Source organism: Sminthopsis crassicaudata, chromosome 3 (assembly GCF_048593235.1).
Source record: "Sminthopsis crassicaudata isolate SCR6 chromosome 3, ASM4859323v1, whole genome shotgun sequence".
NCBI classification, from domain to species: Eukaryota; Metazoa; Chordata; class Mammalia; order Dasyuromorphia; family Dasyuridae; genus Sminthopsis; species Sminthopsis crassicaudata.
In genome coordinates, this window is record NC_133619.1 from 375148399 (window position 1) to 375171818 (window position 23420).

At 37.6% G+C, this 23420-nt stretch overlaps 1 protein-coding gene across 1 annotated transcript in view; it reads left to right on the forward strand.

Annotated features, from left to right (window-relative positions):
• The window catches only part of RAB3GAP1 (RAB3 GTPase activating protein catalytic subunit 1), an 87624-nt gene extending 84629 nt beyond the window's left edge, over positions 1-2995 (forward strand). Inside the window, exon 24 of the mRNA XM_074301897.1 lies at positions 1743-2995. Coding sequence (XP_074157998.1) covers positions 1743-1979 — 237 coding nt within the window. The 3' untranslated portion in view covers positions 1980-2995. The remainder of the gene's footprint in view (positions 1-1742) is intronic.
• Positions 2996-23420: the final 20425 nt, after the last annotated feature.

A 23420-nucleotide genomic window follows, 5' to 3' on the forward strand; every position in this document is an offset into this window, starting at 1 on the left:
AACCTTACTCATAAAACTTTTTCTTTTAATAATTGATAAATAATTTGTGTTACTTTAAAATTGAATTTAGAATGTTAACATCTGAGTTTTTTAAAATTGCAGTTAGAAGTGACCAGGTTTCAGGAAGGCTATCACAACTTCATTAATCTGTCTTATCCACACAGCAGTGTTCATGTATATTTTACCCTTTTCCTAAAAACAGTAAATTTTAAATAAAGTTCATCACAATTGTTCTATATTGAGAACAATAATTCTGGTATATATACACCCATATATTTTGAAAATGAATTCTAATATCAATCTTCTTGAGTATTGCTAAAGTTCTTTAATATTAAATTAATGTAGCTTTAAAAATTCAAGAGTTAAGTATGTTTTCTGAGGCACAAATACTTCTTTCTCACCTATGCCTATACAGTGTGCAAAAACTAGATTTTTTTGTCTCAATTCCTAATTAGCCAACATTAATTCCTAACTTTCCCTACCTTAGTCAGACTGTCTGATGTATGGAGTAAACATAAAATAGCATATTTTTCACTCTATTTGACACCCTTGTATAAACTGTATGTGTTTGTGCTATATTCTTGTTTGTCCCAATATTCTTTTGACAGAAACATATTCCTGAATACAGTGCATGCTGCCTTTGAAACAGTCGTGAAATCTGTCGTTTATCCCCTTATAAACCATCTTGCTTGTTTCTCTTTCATCACTGTTTCTTTTCTCACCCTTTCTCAAGCTGACTGAATCTTCTGATGAGGTAACAAATAGCCTTTGTCCCTCATACTCCTCCTTTCATCCCTCGAGCTTCATGTAGGTCGTTAAGACTAATCACTTCTCTTTCTCTCTGGGTCCGGACCTGTGATGTCATTGGTGCGAGGAAACTCTCCCTTCCAGTACAGATTGGCAAATGTTATATAACTTAGGGTCTTAATAGAGTTTTGGGGACGGGGCACTGGGAAATTGTGATGTTTGCCAAAGTCACACAGCCAGTCACTCCTTTGGAAGGCTCAAATATTTGGTTCTAGGTATCCTTCTATCATAGGGTGATTTTTTAATCTCTTTTTCCAAAATTGTTTTCCTCATGAATTATTGAAAAGTACAGGAAAGTGAGTTCAATCTAGAAGAACATGGCTAAATGTGTAGTCCATGAAAGAAGCACGTCCCTTTGATATGTGGAACTTTTATAGGGTTTTACTTCATTGACTGCCATCATGTGGCAGCAATATCACTTGATAAAATTGACCACGTGAGAGGCCCCTATGAACCAACCACATTCTCCCCGATGAGTTTGGACCTCAGAAAGAAGAGATCTGAGCTTTGAAGGGACAGGATTAAATTTCTGTGTTCAGTAGTCTCCTCAGGGAATTCTCTGCATCACTCATGTTATTGAGGAGTCCGGGGTAACAGCCTTCAGGAGTTCATGGGAAAAGTGCTGTTGGAGTGGCTAGCTATAAAGAAACCAAGGGAGACGCTGTTTCATGACTCTCCCTCCTTTGGAGAGCTGAATTTACCCCTCTCTTTACAGAATCTCCCTATTTTCCTCCTATTTATTTATACTCTTAGGCTATTGTCATATTTCAAGCTTCTGTGTTGTGCTAGTCAGTAACCATAGCATAGCTGAATGCATCAGTGAGTAATGTGAAACATTTCAGTGTCTACTATCATGTTTAATCATCTGCCCTTTAAAAAAATTGAGAGTTCAGCCTTTGATTCCCTTCTGAATTTCACATCTGATTCTATTTAAGGCTGCAAGCATGGCGCCAGTGGAGGAGGAACTGAAAAGGACCAGCTCTTCTGAAGAACGGAGGCAGAATTCAGGGTCAGACTTCCCAGCCCCTGCGGGCCGGGAGCTCATTTTGCGTACCACTGTTCCACGGCCTGCGCCCTACTCCAAAGCCCTTCCCCAGCGCATGTACAGTGTTCTCACCAAGGAGGATTTCAGACTTGCGGGGGCCTTTTCAGCTGACACCTCATTCTTCTGATGAGTTTTTTTAAAAGCATTATCGATGTCTTCAGAGGTAATGCTAAACTCTTCTTCTTCGAGAGGAAGGGAGATTGTCCCAGCAAGTGACAGACGGCGTGGGGAGGACACTATTCTGTTAAATGATCAAGAATCACCTTTCAGGGAATTAAACCAGCATCTGAAAGAGTCACCTGCATCACGCTGTGGTTATGATGTATCCTGGTGGGAAGAGAAGATGTCGAGAGGCAGCCAAGCATTTTGAGTGCTTAAATGGATTGAGAGATTTCTGCCCAAAGAGACAGCCCTGATCTAGTTTATTTAAAGAAATGAGGTAGACGGGCACTGTACAGGAGCTCAATCTCGAAAGGATGATAGTACACATTCTGTTCCTTTTCATGACAGTTCTTACAAGAATAAGCCAATTGTCCCACACTCACCATAAATATAAACATTAAATAATTGTATTTATTACTATCAAGTATAAAAAATAGGGAATTTACTCAGATTTCTGGATATTTCGGTTGTGTCTTCATTCCACAAAATCTTCATGGATATTTTAAAACTACTTAATCTCTTGTTCATACAATCACTCAGTGGAAATCTTAATTACACTAGTTAACTCTTGATGTGCTTTTTGTTGGGGTTTTTGTGTCTTTTTAAAATTCCGGCATTTCATGTAGTTAATCTATTTTTCCATAGGATTTTTCCCTAAATGGATTCTTTATAGTAACTATATATTAAACAACTTCATTGCAAATAGCTTTAAAGATATCCTTTAATTTTTTGATACTGTACTAATGTAATAAAAATGTGATCCAGGCCAAAACTCTGTGTAAAATGCCTACTAGATGTGTCCTCACTGCCCCTTGCTGTACAGTGTGCCCTTGTTTTCTTGTGCTGCCTTGGCCGTATGTTTAATGGAGCAAGGATGGAACACATGCTGTGAATGCAACCTAGAATATGGAAAGGATCATGCAGTCAATAAAATTTGAATGTATATGTTTATGTCATAAATAAAATTATTTTAAAGCAATATTTTGGGATGTCTGTTAGGGTGAAGTGAAAGTGTATGGGATAGGTGATCCTCCAACCTTTTTTTGTGTGAATCTATTATGCTGCATGTATCTTCAGTCAGTTTGTGGTCCACTAATTCCAAAGTATCCAAATTATGATATAATCCTGTGTAGCAAAAATAAGAACCTTGCCAATAAATCTTTGAGAATAGAAGCTCAGATTAATAGAATTGTATTTTTTTTTTTTAATTTTTTGCTTTTCATTTTAAAACAAGTCAGATATTGAGCACTGACATTTTGCAAAGTCTAATCTACTTTTGGCCATCTCCTTTACTGGGTGTGTGAAGGTTCTTGATTACTTTTAGTACATTTCTCATTCAGTTTTTATTTCAGTAAAGGGTCCTATAAAATAAGTAAATCCAGATTGTAGACCCTTTTCCTGAGTTTGGTCAGTTTTCTCTCAAAAGATAATATGAGGTAAAGGCTTCAGATAGGGATGCTGTTGGTTTTTAAAATTATTATTTATTTTAAACATTTTTTTTTCTTTATATTGAGTTCCATATTTCTTCCCTTTCCTCCAAACTTTGGGAAGGCAAGCAAAATATACATTGTGAAATCATGTAAAACAAACATTTCCATATTCTCCATATTTCCCCCAAATGCAAGAAAAATAAAGGAGAAAAAAAATCATACTTCAGTTTTCATGTAAGTTCATCACCTCTCTCTGGAGGTGGGTAGCCTTTTTTCATGAAGAGTCCTTTGGAATTTTCTTGGATCACAATATTGATCAGAGTAACCAAGTCTTTCAACAGTCTTCTTCATCATTACTACATTATTTCCATGTATAAGGATCTCCCTCTTCTTCCCACTTCACCTTGCATCAGTTCATATAAATTTTAGAGGGCTGCTAACTCTTTAACCTTTTAAATTTTTTAACCTATTTAATTTACAAAATTTACAAAAATTTAAATTTGACATAGTGGATTATAAGGAATGCTAGCTTTTCATCTTCTATATGACCCATTGAGGAGGATGGGATTGTGTAGGAAGCTTCTTTGTCTTCCAAGAACTACTAATAATATCCCAACACCACCCCATGCTTAAACAATAACTCCCCTTTATGTAGCACTCAAATTTACTGAGCCTTTTTTCTCATAATATTCCTGTGCACTAATAAATCTCTGTCATCAAGGTTCAGGAATTAAAAGCCTTAAGTTTTCTCAGTTTCTAAATAAGAGAACTCGTCTTTAACATTCCATCTTCTGATTAGACTGGTGCTTTCCCTCACCGCATTCTACCTTTTTTCCTTTGCCATACTGGAGCATTACATAGGATTTTCAACTACCATAGGAAAAATAAAAAGTTAGAGAAGATGTAAAAGATGAACTGAAGAACTGGGTGAAAAAAAAATAGAGTTGAATTTTTTTTTTTTTCCCCAGTGGCATCTGACAAAAATCCCAAAATAAAGAGAAACTTAATGAACATAAATTCATGTTGAACAGTGAAGACAGATGATGAAATAATTAAGGGAACTTGTGAAATTACCTTTCTTTTAAGTTCTTTAAAAATCAGAAAATATGCATCACTGGAGGATGGGCAAAATGCTAACTTGTTTCAAAGTAGGGGATAGATAAAATGATCACTAGTATTTTAAAACCCTTTACATGGTATTTTTTCCTTAAAAACCATTCCCTGATTTTCCTTTTCAGCCTCAATGCCTTTGTAAATCATCCTCACTACTCTCCTTTCTTTCAACTCAACATACAGACACAATTTCTGCCTGTTGAAATCCTTGATAGATTATAGAGCTAGAAAGCACCTCAGAAGCCATCCAAACCAGTTGCTTCATTTTACAGATAAGAGAACTGAGGCCCAGGGAGTTTTAAGTGAATTGTCCAAAGTCACAGAGGTAGCCCATATTTTAAGCCTAAAAAAGTGCTATTTCTCTATCAAGCTTTTCCCCATCCCTCCTCCTGTCCTCTCCTAGTTTAAGTGATCTCAAATCTGATATCACTCTATCTGAACTGTTCCATATCCTTACAACCTGTATATTTTCCTTTACATTTCTCTTACACTAGATTTTTTTTTAAGATTAACTGGCTGAAGGTAAAATAATGTTTTATTTCATCTTTGTAACAGTGTTTGCTATGATACGTCACAAATAATAATTTCTTGATAAACTTTCTTGAATTCAATCTCAACAGATATGGCAAGGCTGTGCAAATCAGTTACTAAATGGGCCTAATTCTTTGTCATTGAACATGTACCTAATGTAACTAATTGTGCTCCTTCTGATGAAGACTGAGGGATAAAGCAAAAATGTACAAAATGGAAACTGGACTTAGAAGTGAAGAAGCTTAGCAGAATTTGGGAGTATGCTCTACAAAGGCGTAACTTTTTCCCTTTTTGATAGGAATTTCATTTAATCCTATTCTGCCTCAGTTTCATTTAGGCCCCAAGCCTAAAGAGAGATTTAATTGTTGCAAAGCATGTTGAAATCATTAAATATTGGGAATGGTCATTAAATCTGTTCCTGTATAAATCTTTTTGACTTATACCAGCACAAAATTTTTTTGAATTAGCATTTTTTTTTTTTTTTAAAGCTCAGTATTTATGTCCGTGATTCATGTATACATGTTCCCAGAGACAATTACTAAGGATGCAAGGAAAGAAGAAAATGGAAGCAAATTGGGAATTTGAAAGGAAAAATACTTAATACTGATGCTACTGATAGTATCAAAATATCCAACAGCAGCGCTGCAGGGTATGTAAAGAAGAGGTGGGTTAAAATGTGAAGAAAACCTCTAGTACCCCCCAAGCCCAAGCCCAAGTACCTTTGCATTCTGTTGTCAGCAAGAAGACAAGAGCCTTGGTGCCTTACGTTCTTAAGTTGCGTCTCTCTCGGACAAAGGGTTTCAGGAATGGGTCTGAAATCTGATTTTTTAACTCTTTGAGTTGGAAGATCTCAGCATCTCTTACATTAGCTTACATAACTGCCAGAATTTCTCCAGCTCTCGTCTTGGTGTCAGCTTGAAAGTGTAATTTTGGCTGAATCCTGAAATACTCAAATTTATCTTTCTTTACATTAGCCTCCCTCATTTGCCAAAAAATTTGGCTCTTTCTCAGGCACCTGGTCCCTGCTTTACCAGGTACTCGTGGACTCTCTAAACCAATCAGGTTTAGAGACAAGCCAGGCCTGCCTCCCATCCCTCTCTGACCCAGCCAGCGTCCACAAAGGGCACAAGGGGAGGGTGGAGAGAACTGAAAGCAGGGAACAGTTTTATGAAATTTGCCTTTTTCATTTTATCCTAGTGTCCCCAGCAACTAGCACAACATCCTGCCTACAGTATATAATAAGTTCTCATTTAAATAGATTGGAAGGAATACTCAAATGCCAATTTAACATAGAATGTTCTTCCCTTTTCTTAGCTCTTGAGCATATCCTTGCCCCTCTGTCAATTCAGGAAGAAATTTTTTTGCACAGAAACTTGACCCAGAGATCAAGTTTTTTAATCCTGTAGGTTTTTATTGAGCTATCCTAGAATATCCTATAATAAGATGGTGATTTTAAAGGAATAACTCCTATTAAAGTACCTGCTTTAAAAGGCATTTATAAGAAAGAAAAAAGAAAGCATTCAAATGAGATTGCTTTTAACAAGCCATTAAGTATTTTTTAATGGTAGCTACTGGACTTGAACCATGTACTATACTTGGCCATGGGAATAAGGGGAAGGTATAATACAAGAGAAATAAGAAGTGTACTTATTGGTTCGCTGATGAGATGTTATTAAAAGCAATTTTAAAAATCTAACCTGTGCCAGTATTCACCCAAATACTGATTGGTTTTTAATGACTGGTTCCCCAAAACCAAAATCTATAGGAGAATAAAATGATATGGTTGGATGAGACAGTCTCTGATAAACTTGAAGCAATCTAACATAGGAGGAAGAGTGCCGGATTTGGCGTCAGAATACCTCCGTGTGAACTTCTCTAGGTCCTCATCTTTAAGTTAGGATGCTGCCGTAATTACTAGGATTGCCTTTCAGCGATAACTCTGTTACCCAGTGTTTCACCTCTCCTCCCATTGTCCAGACCAATAGCACCATCCTGTGATGGTGCGCAACGAAGGTAAGGTAAAAATCAGCATTTCTATAGGTTTTAAAGAGCTTTACAAATATTTCATTTTATCTTCACAACTGAGAAGTAAATACTTATTGTCTCCCGTCTTATAGTTATGGAAACTGAGACAGATCAAGTGACTTACCCAGCATCATACAGCAAGTGTCTGAGGCAAAATTTGAACTCAGGTCTTCTTGACTCAGATCTAGCACTTCATCCACTGTGCCAGTTAGCTGATTCTAGGACACTGTCCATTTAATCAGAATCTTAAAATTGGTAAAAATCATTTTTTCAAGATCAGTCCTACATTCTGTATTAACTTGACTTTCCATAGTTTTTCCCCCCCTTCTCATCAGTGAGTGCAGCTGTGTTTATTGAGATTGCACAGAAGTCATGCCAAATTGCTGGTAAAGTTCTTGCTGTGAACAAGTAATGATCAAGCCTAAGGGTAATAAATATCTGCTCTTCTATTGCCAACTAGCTGTCAGGGATGATTTTACAAGATTCACAAGGTAATGTACTGTAAGGGAAGAGTCACAAATGGGTTGGAGGAGAAGACTATTGAGAAGGCAAAAACATTTTTTAAAAAACACCCCAAGTCCTATATTGGATTACTTAACTTGGTTAAGGGCAGAGGAATACATAAATAAAGTCTTTAGGAAGGCTGGCCAGTTCAAGTCCCCCTTTCTGTTTTTCTCTTATCTCCATTTAAACTGCAGAAATGATTTGGAGGTAGCTAGAAAGCACTTACCCAATGACAGAATCTGGAAGAGAGGCCTTCGGAGTGGAAATCTGGGGGAGGAGGGGACATAATATTCCCAAACCCAGAAAAAGCCATCTCTGGTTTGTCAAAAAAGTCATCAGAGAAGCTGCAGCCTACTCTGCTAATGCATTTCCTTGAGAACAGCCTCAATGATTCACAATGTGCAACCTCAAATCATCTCTCAATTCAGCCATGGTATAATATAATAATCCTTGCCTTCTTGTTCAGTCATGGGGAACAGAGAACTTAGTACTCAAGCCCTTGAGAGATTATTCAGATAAAAGAAACTTGAGTCATAAGAATACACTTATTATATTCTAAGAATTGTACCATTTTGGGAAAGATTCTGATGTGTGAAATGGCTTCCAACTCAAGGATCCTAGATAATAAACGAGGGAAATCCAAGGCTAGAAACCTTTTTTCCTTTTTAGTTATTCTTTGATAGATCCAAAAGGAGAATGAGAGGCAGTCTTCCAATAGCTAACTCATGTCTTAGTCTTGATTAGACAAACACAAATAAAACAGCAAAGGCTACTTTTGTTCCCCTTGAACCATGGGTAAGTAGTGTGTGGGATGTTTGCTCTTTTAAAAAAAATGATAAAGACATCAACAACATGAGTATTTCCATTTACAAAGAAGAATTTTAAAAAAGGTTTGTATCTGAAACTGTGAAACTATATGAGGGGTGGCAAACACAGATAGAAATGGTAGCCACTAAGCCATTCATAAATTCCTGTAGGCCACAAATTGAAACTTATAAAATGGTTCATCTATGATGTGTGATAGGAAAATCAAAGTTTATTATATCATAACACTATGTCAAATTTGAATAGCATCTTAATTAAATATGAAAACACTACCATGAATTTTTACAACAAATGTTGCTGAGCAAGGCACCTGAGAATCTAGTACACAATGTACAAAGTGGGGGCCAATGCTTGAGAAACTTATAGTATGCCTTTCTCATAATAGATTCTCCATTAGATGAATAAATAAGTTTAGAGCTGGAACAAGTCTTAGAGGTCATTTGGTCCAACCCCCCTCATTGTGCTGATGTGGAAACAGACACAGAAAGGTTCAGTATGTGTTCAAGATGACACAGTAAGCTGGATTGTTTTCCAAATTCCTCGTGCTCCAATACACAGGATTTAGGACTAGAAGGATTGGAAGAGGTCTTTAAAACATTCAATCCAACCTTCTCAGGCACATGAAGGAAACAGCACAGAGAGCTACAACTCTATTTTCAAAGGTTATTTATATTGTTTACAAAACAGTTTAAGAATCAAGCTAGATTGAGAACTAAAAAGTTGGGAAAGCATCCATGAAATGATTGGAGACCTATTTGGCCAAAATAATAAGTGACTTTGTTCCCCTTTCCTTGTTTCTTCCTCTCCTGTTTACCCAGATTCAGGTCAGTTAACCTAGGATACCTTGAGTCTTTGAGCTACTTTCTGATGACTGTATTTTAAGTAGTATCAAACAGGAAAAAAAGAAAGCAATGATGAATCCCTTACAATGTCTTTCTTCTTCCTTTGCATTACTTCAAATTTTTTTGGCCTGGTATTAACAGAAGAAATGACTTATGGTGGATAGCTAGAGATGGCCCTCAGTGAAGAAAGGGATTTCCCACGCCCTCAAGCCCTGATACCAGATCCTGGAGCTGCCAATAGCTATCTCAGTGCTCCCACTGGGCCTGAGGCTCTGGAGGTCTCAGCAAAATCTTGGACCATGATGATTCCAGAGTATTTGAGGGCCTATTGCTCAGCAGGTTACTTTAATTTTTTTTACCCAAGTGGGACGGTCATGTGTGCTCCTTAAGCAGCATCAAGTCACAAGACTGAATTCTGAGTTCCCTGGTTGTGGGCCTATGGTACCACAACCAGGCCTCCGCCCAGAGGTCCCATATGCTGCTCCTTGTAGTGATCAAGCCATGGGAATGCAATCTATATGATGATGACATTGCAAAAACAACTGGCTTTAAACTCTGATCAATTCAATGATCATCTGTGATTCCAGAAGCCAGCTAATGAAACCTGCTACTGGCTTCCTGATTCAGGGAGCAGACAGACATGGCCAATCTGATAATATATTCTATTTGACTATGTTATTCCCCACCTTCAAAGGACTCAAGGCACTAAGACTTTGAAGGCCCCAAATGCTCTTGAAAAAGTGCCCGGAAGAAACAAGCTTGACCATAAGTTTTCTAGGAACATTGAAGTCAACATCCTCATCTTCATTTTGGTGTCCAGGCCTATAAGCAACAGACCAAGCAAATGGTAAAGAAGCCCCCATGACCGTCGATGTAGCCGAGGTCAACACACAGACCCAGCCTGATGCAGAGAACAAGACCTACATCGGCCTCGTTCCCAACTCAGAGGCTTCAGATGTGCCCAACAAAACTGGAATCCTAAAATCCATCCAGCTATCCTGCTCCCACCTACAATAAAATGCTTTCCAGTTTATTTTTTAAAAAGAGGAGGTAGCTTCTTATGACATGGCTTCCCTGGTCGCCCCACTGTTGTGGTTTTCTTAGTTTAAGCCTTTACCAGAAAAGTGACATAGGGAGCTAATTAGATCTATATAATAAATGATATGACACTGATTTGATTTTTTTATAAAGTTCTTTAGCCAAGTAAAAGTTTAGGTAAATAATGAGGGGTCAATATTACTTTTCATTATTCACATTTGTCTTTTTTTGGCCCTATTTTTGGCCAAGTACACTCTTTATTTTTGTCCAGGTTATATAACAAGGGAACCACATTCTTAGTAACACACTGTCATTCTTTTGCATTATCTTGCCTGGAAGAAGAAAAGAAATATTTTTAGAGTGTGAATTTCCCAAATGTTCTGAACTATTCTGGGACTGAAATAATAATGTCATAGGGGAAAAAAAGATAGTAGGGAAAGGGCCAAGTTTTCTCTTCTATGGTTAATATTGAACATCTATGGATAAAGCTTCCCTGTCTACCCAAGGAAATGGAGATGATTGGGATTGGGATAAATGCTTTCCTGACCTCTCACACAGGGATGATGAATAGGCTAGAGTTTTCAGAGAATGTTCTGAAATCTTACAAGCAGAATCCAAATTTTCCTTTTAATTTTCCTTTGCCCTAATGCTTTGAGAAGGGCAGGGGTTAGAGCCCTGGGAATCAGGAAGACTTTACATCAAACCTCAGACTTGTGGTAGCTATGTGACCCTGGGCAAGTCATTCAACCCCCTTTGCCTCAGTTTCTAATCTGAAAAGTGGTTTGGAGAAAGCATGGAATACCACTCTAGGATCTTTGCCAAAAACACCCCAAATGGGGACACAGAATTGGGCACAACTGAAATGAATGAACAATGTCTTGAGATACTCAATATTTATTGAGCATTTATTAGGCACTTTATACTTTCTGTATAAAGTGCCTAATTAGGCACTATGCTAAGTCTTGAAAAGACAAAACAGTTTTTGCCTTCAGGGATCTTACATTCTGATGTTAGAGACAACATGTACATATAATTCATAAAATACAAGGTAATCTTGGAGGACAAAGCACTAGTAGCCTGGGGGGTAGTGATGAAGGACCAAGAAAAGACTTCTCCAATAAGTGGTGCTTGACCTAAGTCTTATTACAGGAAACCAATAATTTGTGGAGGACAATTCTAGGGAAAATAGCCTCTTTTTAAGCCCCAAGAAGTCATTCTAAAGTGACTGAATGATTGAAATAGTGTTTATTAAGTACTCATTGTATATCAGGCACAGTGAGCACTGGAAATACAAATAAAAAAGCCAAACAGTCCTTCCTCACAAGGAATTCACATTCTAATAGGTTTAGTCCCTCTATCCTCACTTCTGCTTTTCTTTAAAGGATCAGTTCATTTGCCTTTTCTCCCCTATTATTAATTGTATATATTTGGTATTCACTTTCCCTCTCAAACCTACAACAGAAGGTAAACTCTTAACTGAGTTAAACAAGTAAAACTTAACTTTTCCCCCTTGACCCAAGTTCTCCTTTCTTCCTAACTTCCCTAAAATTGTCCAGCGTCCCACCACCTTCTAAGCATCCAGACTCACAGCCTAGAGGTCATCTTCAATTCCTTCCTCTTTCTCCTTGGGTCCCCCTATCCAATTTGTTTTCAGATTCTACTTTAGTAACATCTCCTTTACGTGTCTCCTTCAGTGCCTCACTCCTGGACTGAAGTCTCTCCTACTCCAGTTCCTTCTTCAATCAACTGTAAAACTGGGCTTCCGAAAGCATGCTCCCATCTGATAAACCTCAATGGTTTCCCATCATTTCCATGATCGAATACAAATACCTGGTTGGCTTTTAAAGCCTTTCATGACCTGGATTCTTACTATCTTTCCATTTTTCTTAATGCTTCTCCCCCCTTCCATGTACTTTGTGATCCAGACACACTGGCCTCCTTGTTCCTTGCACAACACATCTCTTGACTCTGCATTTTCTGGTTGTCTCTCATACTTAGAATTCTCTTCCTCCTCATTTCTTGCCTTCCCTGGTTTCCTTTAAATCCCAGACAAAATTTCACCTTCTACAAAAAGTCTTCTGTTGATCGTCTCCAATTGGTTCTGCGTATAGTTTATTTGTACATAATTGTTTGCAGTGTCCCCCATTATTATGTGAACACCTTGAGAAAATGGACCATAATCTTTACCTTTCTCTGTATTCCCAGAATTTGTTTAGAATAATTCCTAGCACAGAGCAGGTACTTAAATACTTGACACCCCTGAGCTTTTTGTTTACTGGCTTTTTGGAAAAGATGTATTAAAATAGGTAAGCTCCTGGGAACACATTCCCAATACATGGTATTAAACATATTCAATACATGGTAAACACATTAAACAAGTTTAATACCATAGCTTAATGATTCTCTCTTTACATGGAATTCAAGGAAAACTTCCTAAGATAGATCCTCATAACTATACCTTAAAAGAATCATGAAAATAGTTCAATTCAACAGGGAGTTCAATTCAATCCTGACCTGCATCAGAATTAAAAGCAACTGTTCCCCAAGTTTGAAATAATTGATAATCTAGTTGAAATAGCGACAGGTTAAGATAATAGGTATGGCCACAGATCTGGAAGCACATAATGCATTTTTGAGCCTCTTGTTCTTCTGCAGCCACAGAATGATGGACTCTTAGAATCTCAGATTTGGAAGGGACCTTAGAAGTAGAAATCCCCTTGGAAATATTCTCCACAAGTCATCATCCTGCTTCTGGTGGAAGCCTCTAGGTCTGACATTAGAATGAAACGAAATGACACATACACAGCTTATTTAACAGTGGACAAAAGGTTTGCTTAACCGCAGTATAGTAAGAATACATGGTCCCCCTCATCTCCACATGGAAATGTCATTGGAGTAGAAATGTGGTAACTTCTGTGGCCTCAAAACATCAGCCAGTTCTGAAGAGGCTTTACTTTGTCTATACTTTTAGGTAAGTAGATATATCTGGACACTGAACTCTGAGAATTTGAGATGAAATGCATAATTGGTACGGACCATGGAAAAAATATTGGATAGCAACATGAAAGAGAGATTGGTGAGAGGATGGACTGGAGACAATGAGATGGACGAGGAGGCTGTTACTGGAGGCTTGCTGGTGATGGTCCTCCATCCTGAAAAGAACCAAAATGGCACTGTGAAGACTGGGGCCCATCTTCTACAAGTCGGGCATTAAACAGTCCACATGGGCCTCTAGAGGGCAAAGGCGTCTATGTGTGTTTCGAGTGACTTTTGAGTTCTGGCAATCCCATTTGCTCCCAGAATTTAGCTCCTTTGATGGGGGGGTGGGCAGCCATGTCAGGCAGTCCTGTGCTAGTGTCCCCCATGTCTCACAATGGACCCCACAGTTTTTCAGAGGCCTTGAGAGCATCCTTGTGTCTTTTTTTGAGCACTGTGGGAGTGTCTGCTGGTGAGGGAACTCTCTGTGAAACATTCCTTTAGGCCAAAGGGTTTTGGGTATTCGGGCTGTGCTAACCTTGCAATAGGCTTAAATGCTCCCTAGTTCTACTCAAGAAAGGACCTCGTGGCTGACACCTTGTCCTGCTGGGGGGGGGGGGGGGGGGAATCTTCTCAAGATGATCCGCTCCTGGCTGAGCGCTCAAGGCCCTGGCAGGTAAGCTCAGCTCTGCAGATCTTCGGTTTGGGAGCCGGTCCCATAGCTCTCCTCTCCCCCACTTTCCTCTGTAGCCTCCCAAACACTGAGTTCGCTCTGGCAGGGTCTGCCCCAATCAGAGCAGCTGCAGGGGAAGTGGAGAAGAAATGAGAGTCTATAGGAGTTGGCAAATGATTGGATGTGTGGGATGAGGAGAGGAAGAAAGCAAAGGGAAAAAATCATTCCAAGGTAACTGGAAGGAAAGTGGAGCCAGAAAAAGAGGAACTGGGGAGGGAGGGCAAGAAGTGGAGATAGGGTTGGCTATCTACAAGATGTTGGGAATTAACAAGATCTGGCAAACCATTGGATGCACAGGGTGATGGAGAATGACTCTCCTTCAGCCCATACAGCATAGCCTCTTCCTTGCTCTGTTTTGGTTAGAGAGCTGGCTGGCAGGCAGGCAGTAGGGAAGGGGACAAGAAATTGAGACTTCTTTAAGCCTGAGAGAAGTGAGATGAGGCAGCCTTTGTCTCCTTTATCTTAGCAGTATGGGACTTGCATTGGGGGAAAAACTAAATTCAAATCCTGGTCTCCCTTCCAACTTAGCTTTGTCATCCTGGGCAAGCCATTTACACTTTTTCTTTGAGCCACAATGTCCTTAAAGGTAAAACTGGATACCTACATTACCTATATTAAGGGAATCGATTGAGATAATGGATGTAAAGCATTTAACAACATTAATTATGTGAATGTCAGCTATTATTATTAGCATACTCATTTCATTCTACCACATACTTATGTGAAGGCTTATTTCTGTTGGTCCACGTACTATCATCCATTTAACCCTGCCAACATTCAAAAGAATAGGGCCTGGACCAGTTTTCCTTGCCATCTGGTTCAATGTCATCTCTACAGCACAGCATGGATATGCTTAAAATATTATATGATGATAATGACTTTTTAAAATTTCCATGTAAAGCTGCCTTAAAAGCTATCATAGAGCAGCAGAGTAAAGGAATTAATCAGTAAACCTCCTTAATGAAAAAAGAGCTTATTAATTTTTGTAGAAGTCAGTAGACACTCTTGAAAAGAGAAAATATTTCTTTGACAATGAAGGATTTAAGATGGTACATGGAGCTTTGGAGGTCCAAGTGAATATATCAAAATGGGTTTTTAAACAGCAAGAAAAACAAAAGCTTTAGGATAGGCTATAAATGATCTTAAGTAGACTGCAGAATTTTCCTCAACCTACTAAGAACTTTCAATTCTTTTTCTTTTAGACTCTCTGGAAGCCAGTTAGTAACATGCCCTGGCCTCTTATTGAGGTCCATATTTTGGGGTGTCTTCGGCGGAGACACAAGAATTATTCTACTCAGATGACCTCAATAGTTTCAATATGGAACTCAAAGGGTTTTTGACCCTTAAAGTAAGAAGGGAACTGACCCACTGAGTTCATGGAATCTGCTGCAATCAGAAGGGTAGGCAACACTTATGATTCATTCTGTTTTAGATTATTTTTATCATGCTGCTGTGAAAAACAACTCTAAAAAGAAAACAAGTAGAGAGCTCAAATTCTGAAGCAACATTGCAACCTGACTCAGCCATGGGGTAGTGGGTTCCAATTCTTAATTCCAGCACAGAAGTAATAATACCTTTTTCATTCTTCTTTTAATGGAATAGTAACGACTAGCAATGAATTTTCATTGGAGTCTTCCACACACTGTCAAAAATTTTGTAAATTCCTTTAATAAAATGACAAGAGAAAATTACAAATAGAATCTTAGGTCTCACACTAAAAATAAGCATACAAAATAAAAACCCTTTTGGTAGGGCATAATATAATTTTCCACATTTATAGTTTTTCCTGGTGGAACAATAAAATCAGAGTTACAAAACTTTAGAGTGGAAATGTTCTAGGCCGCTATTTAGTCCAACCTTCATACAGAAGAAATACCCACTCCAAAATATCTCACGAGTGGTCATCCAGCTTTTGGTTGGACACCTTGAGAGTGCTGACATCTTGAGGCAGCCCAAATCCTTTGTTCTCAGAGAGGGAACCATTTTTGATATCTTGGTTCATAGTCTATTCCCAGCACAATTTACTGTCCTAGAGGCAAGATGATCACTTATAATGAAAATAACAATAAACTCGTGGCAGCAGTTAGGATGTAGGCTGTCTCCTATTTACTCCTTCATGAGTGATCTCCTTGCTTTATTGGTTGCAACCTGCAGATAAATGGGGCAGCACAGACTGCACACCACTCCAACACAATGAAGAGTATGTACCATACTTGCTGAGAAATAGCTGAAATGATGATTGGCTCCTTTTTTCCTCCACGCTGCTGTTAACAAACGCTTTCCTTTTAGTTTCCCCTCAGGGGTGAGCCTCTTACTGGTTTAGGTGTCTGGCAGCTTCTGTTAAACTCATGGTAATAAAAAGCATTATGCTCAAAAGCCAGAAGAGAGATAGCAGAGAGAAAGGTGATTTTGAATGAAGCAATTAGCAAGAAGAAATACCGATCAACTTCCATTTTCCACAATTTTTGCCTGGAACAAGCTTTAAAGACAGCTGCTTAACCAGAGATGTGGATTTTTTTTTTTGCCTAGCAACAACTTCTGTCAAATGAATATGTATAGATGTAACAGGAGAAATATACTGAAGCTTCTTTATAAATTTCCAGGATAGAAAACAATTTTTTTCTCGTTGATAAGGTAAAAAGTACTCTGTTCTCTCAGTCTTGTGGCTTTATTAGTGATAGTACTAAATATGAAACTGGGGGGAGGAGGTAGCTTCTAGCCTGCCTCCATCCCATCTCTGTGACTCTGTCCTTCCAGGAAGGATGGGTGAGAAATGTAATAAAACAGCTTTCTTCTCTCTCCTTTCCCACCCAAGAAAACCTACCACTCTTAAGGACCATGCCTAAGTGAAGGGGCAGGTCAATTCTCCAAGAGTGCTCCACAGTTGTGAATCATAACATCTGAAGGAGTTGCAAGGCAGCCTTTGCTGACCCAGGTGTTGAGGACTGGGAAATGACATAAACTGGAGGCAGAGAGAAGAGAAGAGAGGTCAGACAATGCACGGCCTCTCACTCAGAGAGGTCAGAGAACAGCAACTGCCTCTCAGTCTCCTGGTATCATCATTGTCTTCTCACATGAAGAGATCCATACAGCCACTGGCAGGTGGCTCCATAACATACCACAATTTGTCCTTAAGCCTCTTCCTCAGACTGCTGGCTTGTTTGTGTTTTTCTGCCAATGAACATGATAAATTAACTCAGGCTAAGATATAAACAGCTGATATTGTACTCTTATTCAAGTAATATAATCTTCATTTTCAAAGGCTCTTACTAGAATGATTAATGTGTAAATTTGTGGATCCTGTCAGCATCCTTTTATGGGAAGATCCTTTTGGGCAGTGTGATCAACTAGAGTATTCCCAATTAAAATAGGTTACTTAGAGGTCCAATTGTGCTTGGCTTAGGCAAGGACTTGGTACATGAGGAGGATTACTTGGGAAGTAAGGGAGGGATTGGAAACAATGGCCCGGAGGCCAAGAGATGGGTTAGGAGCTTATTAATAGATCATAAATTTCTTATAGCTTTTTATTGACAGAACATATGCATGGGTAATTTTCGCAACATTGTCCCTTGCACTCACTTCTGTTCCAACTTTTCCCTTCCCTCCCTCCACCCCCTCCCCTAGATGGCAAGCAGTCTTATACATGTTAAATATATTGTAGTATATCTTAGATACAATATATGTGTGCAGATCTATACAGTTCTCTTGTTGCACAAGAAAAAGTGGACTCAGAAGGTAAAAATAACATGAGAAGAAAAACAAAAATACAAGTAGTCCACATTCATTTCCTAGTGTTCCTTCTCTGGGTGTAGCTGATTGTGTCTATCACTGATCAATTGGAACTAAATTGGATCCTCTCATTACCAAAGATATCCACTTTCATCATCATACATCCTCATATAGTTTTGTTGTTGAAATGTATAATGATCTCCTGATCCTGATCATTTCACTCAGCATCAGTTCATGTAATTCTCTTCAGTCCTTTCTGAAATCATCCTGTTGGTCATTTCTTACAGAACGATAAATAATATTCCATAATATTCATATACTACAATTTATTCAGCCATTCTCCAATTGATGGGCATCCACTTAGTTTCCAGTTTCTGGCCACCACAAAGAGGGCTGCCACAAACATTCTTGCAATACAGGTCCCTTTCCCTTCTTTAAAATCTCTTTGGGAGAGAAGCCCAGTACAAACACTGCTGGATCAGTTTGATAACTTTTTGAGCATAATTTCAAATTGCTCTCCAGTGGCTGGATCCATTCACAACTCCACCAACAATGCATCAGTATCCCAGTTTTCCTGCATTTCCTCCAACATTTGTCACTCTCTTTTCCTGTCATCCTAGCCAATCTGACAGGAGTGTAGTGGTATCTCAGAGTTGTCTTAATTTGCATTTCTCTGATCAGTAGTGATTTGGAACAGACTTTCATATGAGTGGAAGTAGTTTCATTTTCATTATTTGAAAACTGCCTATTCATATCCTTTGACCATTTATCAAGTGGAGAATGGCTTAATTTCTTATAGAGTCAATTCTCTATATATTTTGGAAATGAGGCCTTTGTCAGAACCTTTAACTGTAAAAATGTTTTTGCAGTTATTGCTTCCCTTCTAATCTTGTTTGCATTAGTTTTGTTTGTACAAAAGCTTTTTAATTGGATAAAATAAAAATTTTCTATTGTGTGATCAATAATGATCTCTAATTCTTCCTCCTCCACAAGTCTGAGGGGAAAACTATCCTATGTTCCTCTAATTTATTTATAATCTCGTTCTTTATGCCTAAATCATGAAACCATTTTGATCTTATTTTGGTGTATGGTGTGAAGTGTGGGTCCATGCCTAGTTTCTGCCATACTAATTTCCAGTTTTCCTAGCAGTTTTTGTCTAATAGTGAATTCTTATCCCAAAAGTTGGGATCTTTGGGTTTGTCAAACACTAGATTGCTATAGTTATTGACTATTTTGTCCTGTGAACTTAACCTATTCCACTCATCAACTAATCTATTTCTTAGCCAATACCAAATGGTTTTGGTGACCGCTGCTTTATAATATAGTTTTAAATCAGGTACAGCTAGGCCACTTTCATTTGATTTTTTTTTTCATTAGTTCCCTTGAAATTCTTGATCTTTTGTTCTTCCAGATGAGTTTTGTTGCTATTTTTTTCTAGGTCAGGAAACTATTTTACTGGGAGTCTGATTGGTATAGCACTAAATAAATAGATTAGGTAGTATTGTCATCTTTATTATATTTGCTCAGCTTATCCAATAGTACTTAATATTTTTCCAATTGTTTAAATTTGACTTTGTGTGAAAAGTATAGACCATAAAGTTCTTAAGGGAGAAAACATCTTTTTTAAAATTTTATTTTATTTATAATTTTTTGACAGTATATATGCATGAGTAATTTTTTTTTTATAACATTATCCCTTGTATTCATTTTTCCAAATTATCCTCTCTTTCCCTCTAATCCCTCCCCTTGATGACAGGCAATCCCATATATTTTACATGTGTTACAGTATAACCTAGATATAATATATGTGTGTAAATACCATTTTCTTGTTGTACATTAAGTATTGGATTCCGAAGGTATAAGTAACCTGGGTAGATAGACAGTAGTGCTAACAATTTACACTCATTTCCCAGTGTTCCTTCTCTGGGTGTAGTTGTTTCTGTCCATCATTGATCAACTAGAAGTGAGTTGGATCTTCTTTATGTTGAAGATATCCACTTCCATCAGAATACATCTTCATACAGCACTGAGGTGTACAGCGATCTTCTGGTTCTATTCATTTCACTAGGCATCAGTTGATGTAAGTCTCTCCAAGCCTCTCTGTATTCCTCCTGCTGGTCATTTCTTACAGAGCAATAATATTCCATAACCTTCATATATCATAATTTACCCAACCATTCTCCAATTGATGGACATCCATTCATCTTCCAGTTTCTAGCCACTACGAAAAGGGGCTGCTACAAACATTTTGGCACATACAGGTCCCTTTCCACTCTAGTATTTCTTTGGGATATAAGCCCAATAGCAGCAATGCTGGGTCAAAGGGTATGCACAGTTTGATAACTTTTTGGGCATAATTTCAGATTGCTCTCCAGAAAGGCTGGATTCTTTCACAACTCCACCAACAAAGTATTAGTGTCCCAGTTTTCCCACATCCCCTCCAACATTCATCATTATTTGTTCCTGTCATCTTAGCCAATCTGACAGGTGTGTAGTGGTATCTCAGAGTTGTCTTAATTTGCATTTCTCTGATCAATAGTGATTTGGAACACTCTTTCATGTGAGTGGATATAGTTTCAATTTCTTCCTCTGAGAATTGTCTGTTCATATCCTTTGACCATTTATCAATTGGAGAATGGTTTGATTTCTTATAAATTAGAGTCAGTTCTCTATATATTTTGGAAATGAGACCTTTATCAGAACCTTTAACTTTAAAAATATTTTCCCAATTTGTTACTTCCCTTCTAATCTTGTTTGCATTAGTATTGTTTGTACAGAAACTTTTTAGTTTGATGTAATCAAAATCTTCTATTTTGTGATTAATAATGATCTCTAGTTCTCCTCTGGTCATAAATTCCTTCCTCCTCCACAGGTCTGAGAGGTAGACTATTCTCTGTTCCTCTAATCTATTTTTGATCTCATTCTTTATGCCTAAATCATGGACCCATTTTGATCTTATCTTGGTATATGGTGTTAAGTGTGGATCCATATCTAATTTCTGCCATACTAATTTCCAGTTTTCCCAACAGTTTGGAAAAAATAATGAATTTTTATCCCTAATGTTGGTATCTTTGGGTTTGTCAAAGATTAGATTGCTATAGATGTACCCTTTTTTGTCCTTTGTACCTAATCTGTTCCACTGATCGACTGGTCTATTTCTTAGCCAATACCAAATGTTTTTGGTGACTGCTGCTATATAATAAAGCTTTAGATCAGGTACACTTAGACCACCTTCATCTGACTTTTTTTTCATTAATTCCCTTGCAATGCTCAACCTTTTATTCTTCCATATGAATTTTGTTGTTATTTTTTCTAGGTCATTAAAATAGTTTCTTGGGAGTCTGATTAGTATAGCACTAAATAAATAGATTAGTTTGGGGAGTACTGTCATCTTGATTATATTCACTCAGTCTATCCAAGAGCACTGAATGTCTTTCCAATTATTTAAATCTGGCTTTATTTTTGTGGCAAGTGTTTTGTAATTTTTCTCATATAATTCGTGACTATTCTTTGGTAGATGGATTCCCCAATACTTTATACTCTCAACATTTGTTTGGAATGGAATTTCTCTTTGTAACTCTTGCTGTTGCATTTTGTTGGTGATATATAAAAATGCTGAGGATTTATGTGGATTTATTTGTATCCTGCAACTTTGCTAAAATTCTGAATTATTTCTAATAGCTTTTTAGCAGAGTCTTTGGGGTTCTCTAAGTATACCATCATGTCATCTGCAAAGAGTGATAGTTTGATTTCCTCATTTCCTACTCTAATTCCTTGAATCTCTTTCTCGGCTCTTATTGCCGAGGCTAGCGTTTCTAGTACTATATTGAATAGTAATGGTGATAGTGGGCAACCTTGTTTCACTCCTGATCTTACTGGGAAAGGTTGCAGTTTATTTCTATTGCATATTTTGCTTACTGAAGGTCGTAAATATATGCTCCTGATTATTCTAAGGAATAATCCATTTATTCCTATACTCTCAAGAGTTTTTAGTAGGAATGGATGTTGGATTTTGTCAAATGCTTTTTCTGCATCTATTGAGATGATCATATGGTTTTTATTAATTTGGTTATTAATATGGTCAGTTATACTAATAGTTTTCCTAATATTAAATCAGCCCTGCATTCCTGGCATAAATGCTACTTGATTATAGTGTATTATCCTGGGGATGATTGTCTGAAGTCTTTTTGCTAATATCTTATTTAAGATTTTAGCATCAATATTCATTAAGGAAATTGGTCTATAATTTTCTTCCTCAGTTTTCGATCTACCTGGTTTAGATATCAGTACCATGTCTGTGTCATAAAAGGAGTTTGGTAGGACTCCTTCATCCCCTATTTTTTCAAATACTTTATATAACATTGGGGCTAATTGTTCTTTAAATGTTTGGTAGAATTCACATGTAAATCCATCTGGTCCAGGGGATTTTTTCCTGGGGAGTTGATTAATAGTTTGTTCTATTTCTTTTTCTGAAATGGGACTATTTAAGCAATTTATCTCCTCCTCTGTTAATCTAGGAAGCCTATATTTTTGGAGGAAGTCATCCATTTCACTTAAGTTATCAAATTTATTGGCATAAAGTTGGGCAAAGTAACTCCTTATTATTTCTCTAATTTCCTCTTCATTGGTGGAAAGATCTCTCTTTTCATTTGTAAGACTAACAATTTGATTTTCCTCTTTCCTTTTTCTGATCAGATTTGCCAAAGATTTATCTATTTTATTGGCTTTTTCATAAAACCAACTCTTGGTTTTATTTATTAATTCAATAGTTTTTTTACTTTCAATATTATTGATTTCTCCTTTTAATTTTTGTATTTCAAGTTTGATTTTTGGTTGAGGGTTTTTAATTTGGTCTTTTTCTAGCTTTTTAAGTTGCAGGCCCAATTTGTTAATCTTCTCTTTCTCTATTTTGTTCAAATAATCCTCTAAAGATATAAAATTTCCCCTTATTACCGCTTTAGCTGCATCCCACAGATTTTGGTATGATGTCTCATCATTGTCATTATCTTGGGTGAAATTTATTAATTGTTTCTATAATTTGCTGTTTCACCCAGTCATTCTTTGAGAAAACATCTTTATAAAGATTCTTTAAACAGATGCACACATATAGTAGATACTCAAGAATCAAGTAAAACAAAATGAATGCTGAGGACATTTTTCTATAATTTCTAATAACAGAATAGACAGCTTAAGCTGTCCACTCCAATAACAACAACACTGGAACTTTCTCAATCAGCTATAAAAATAGCTTCTCTTTGTACTTCTACCATCACACCAGGAATTCCCATCAATGAAACAGGACTTCATCAGTGGCTGCAAAATGGGGCCTAAGTTCTTGTCAGGCCCATTACTCTCAATGGAAACAGCAGGCTCCTTACCAACAGACTATGACGATCCTGCTGGGACTGGCCCTGGAGAAAGGTCTTCAGCTTCAGCCTCTAATTATCCTGTTTGCTTTTGAGGTTTTTGCCCTGATCGTTTGGCCACACACTCAAAGTCTAGGAGCCAGGTGCTCTAAGTATGTAAGAGACTTTAAAATTATTTCAGCCAATTTCTAAATGTTTTTGCAACTGCAGTCCTGCCTTACACTTGGGATCCAGAACAGACCCCTGGTTTTCAATCCGATACCTGTCACTTATTAGCAAGATGACCCATCTGAC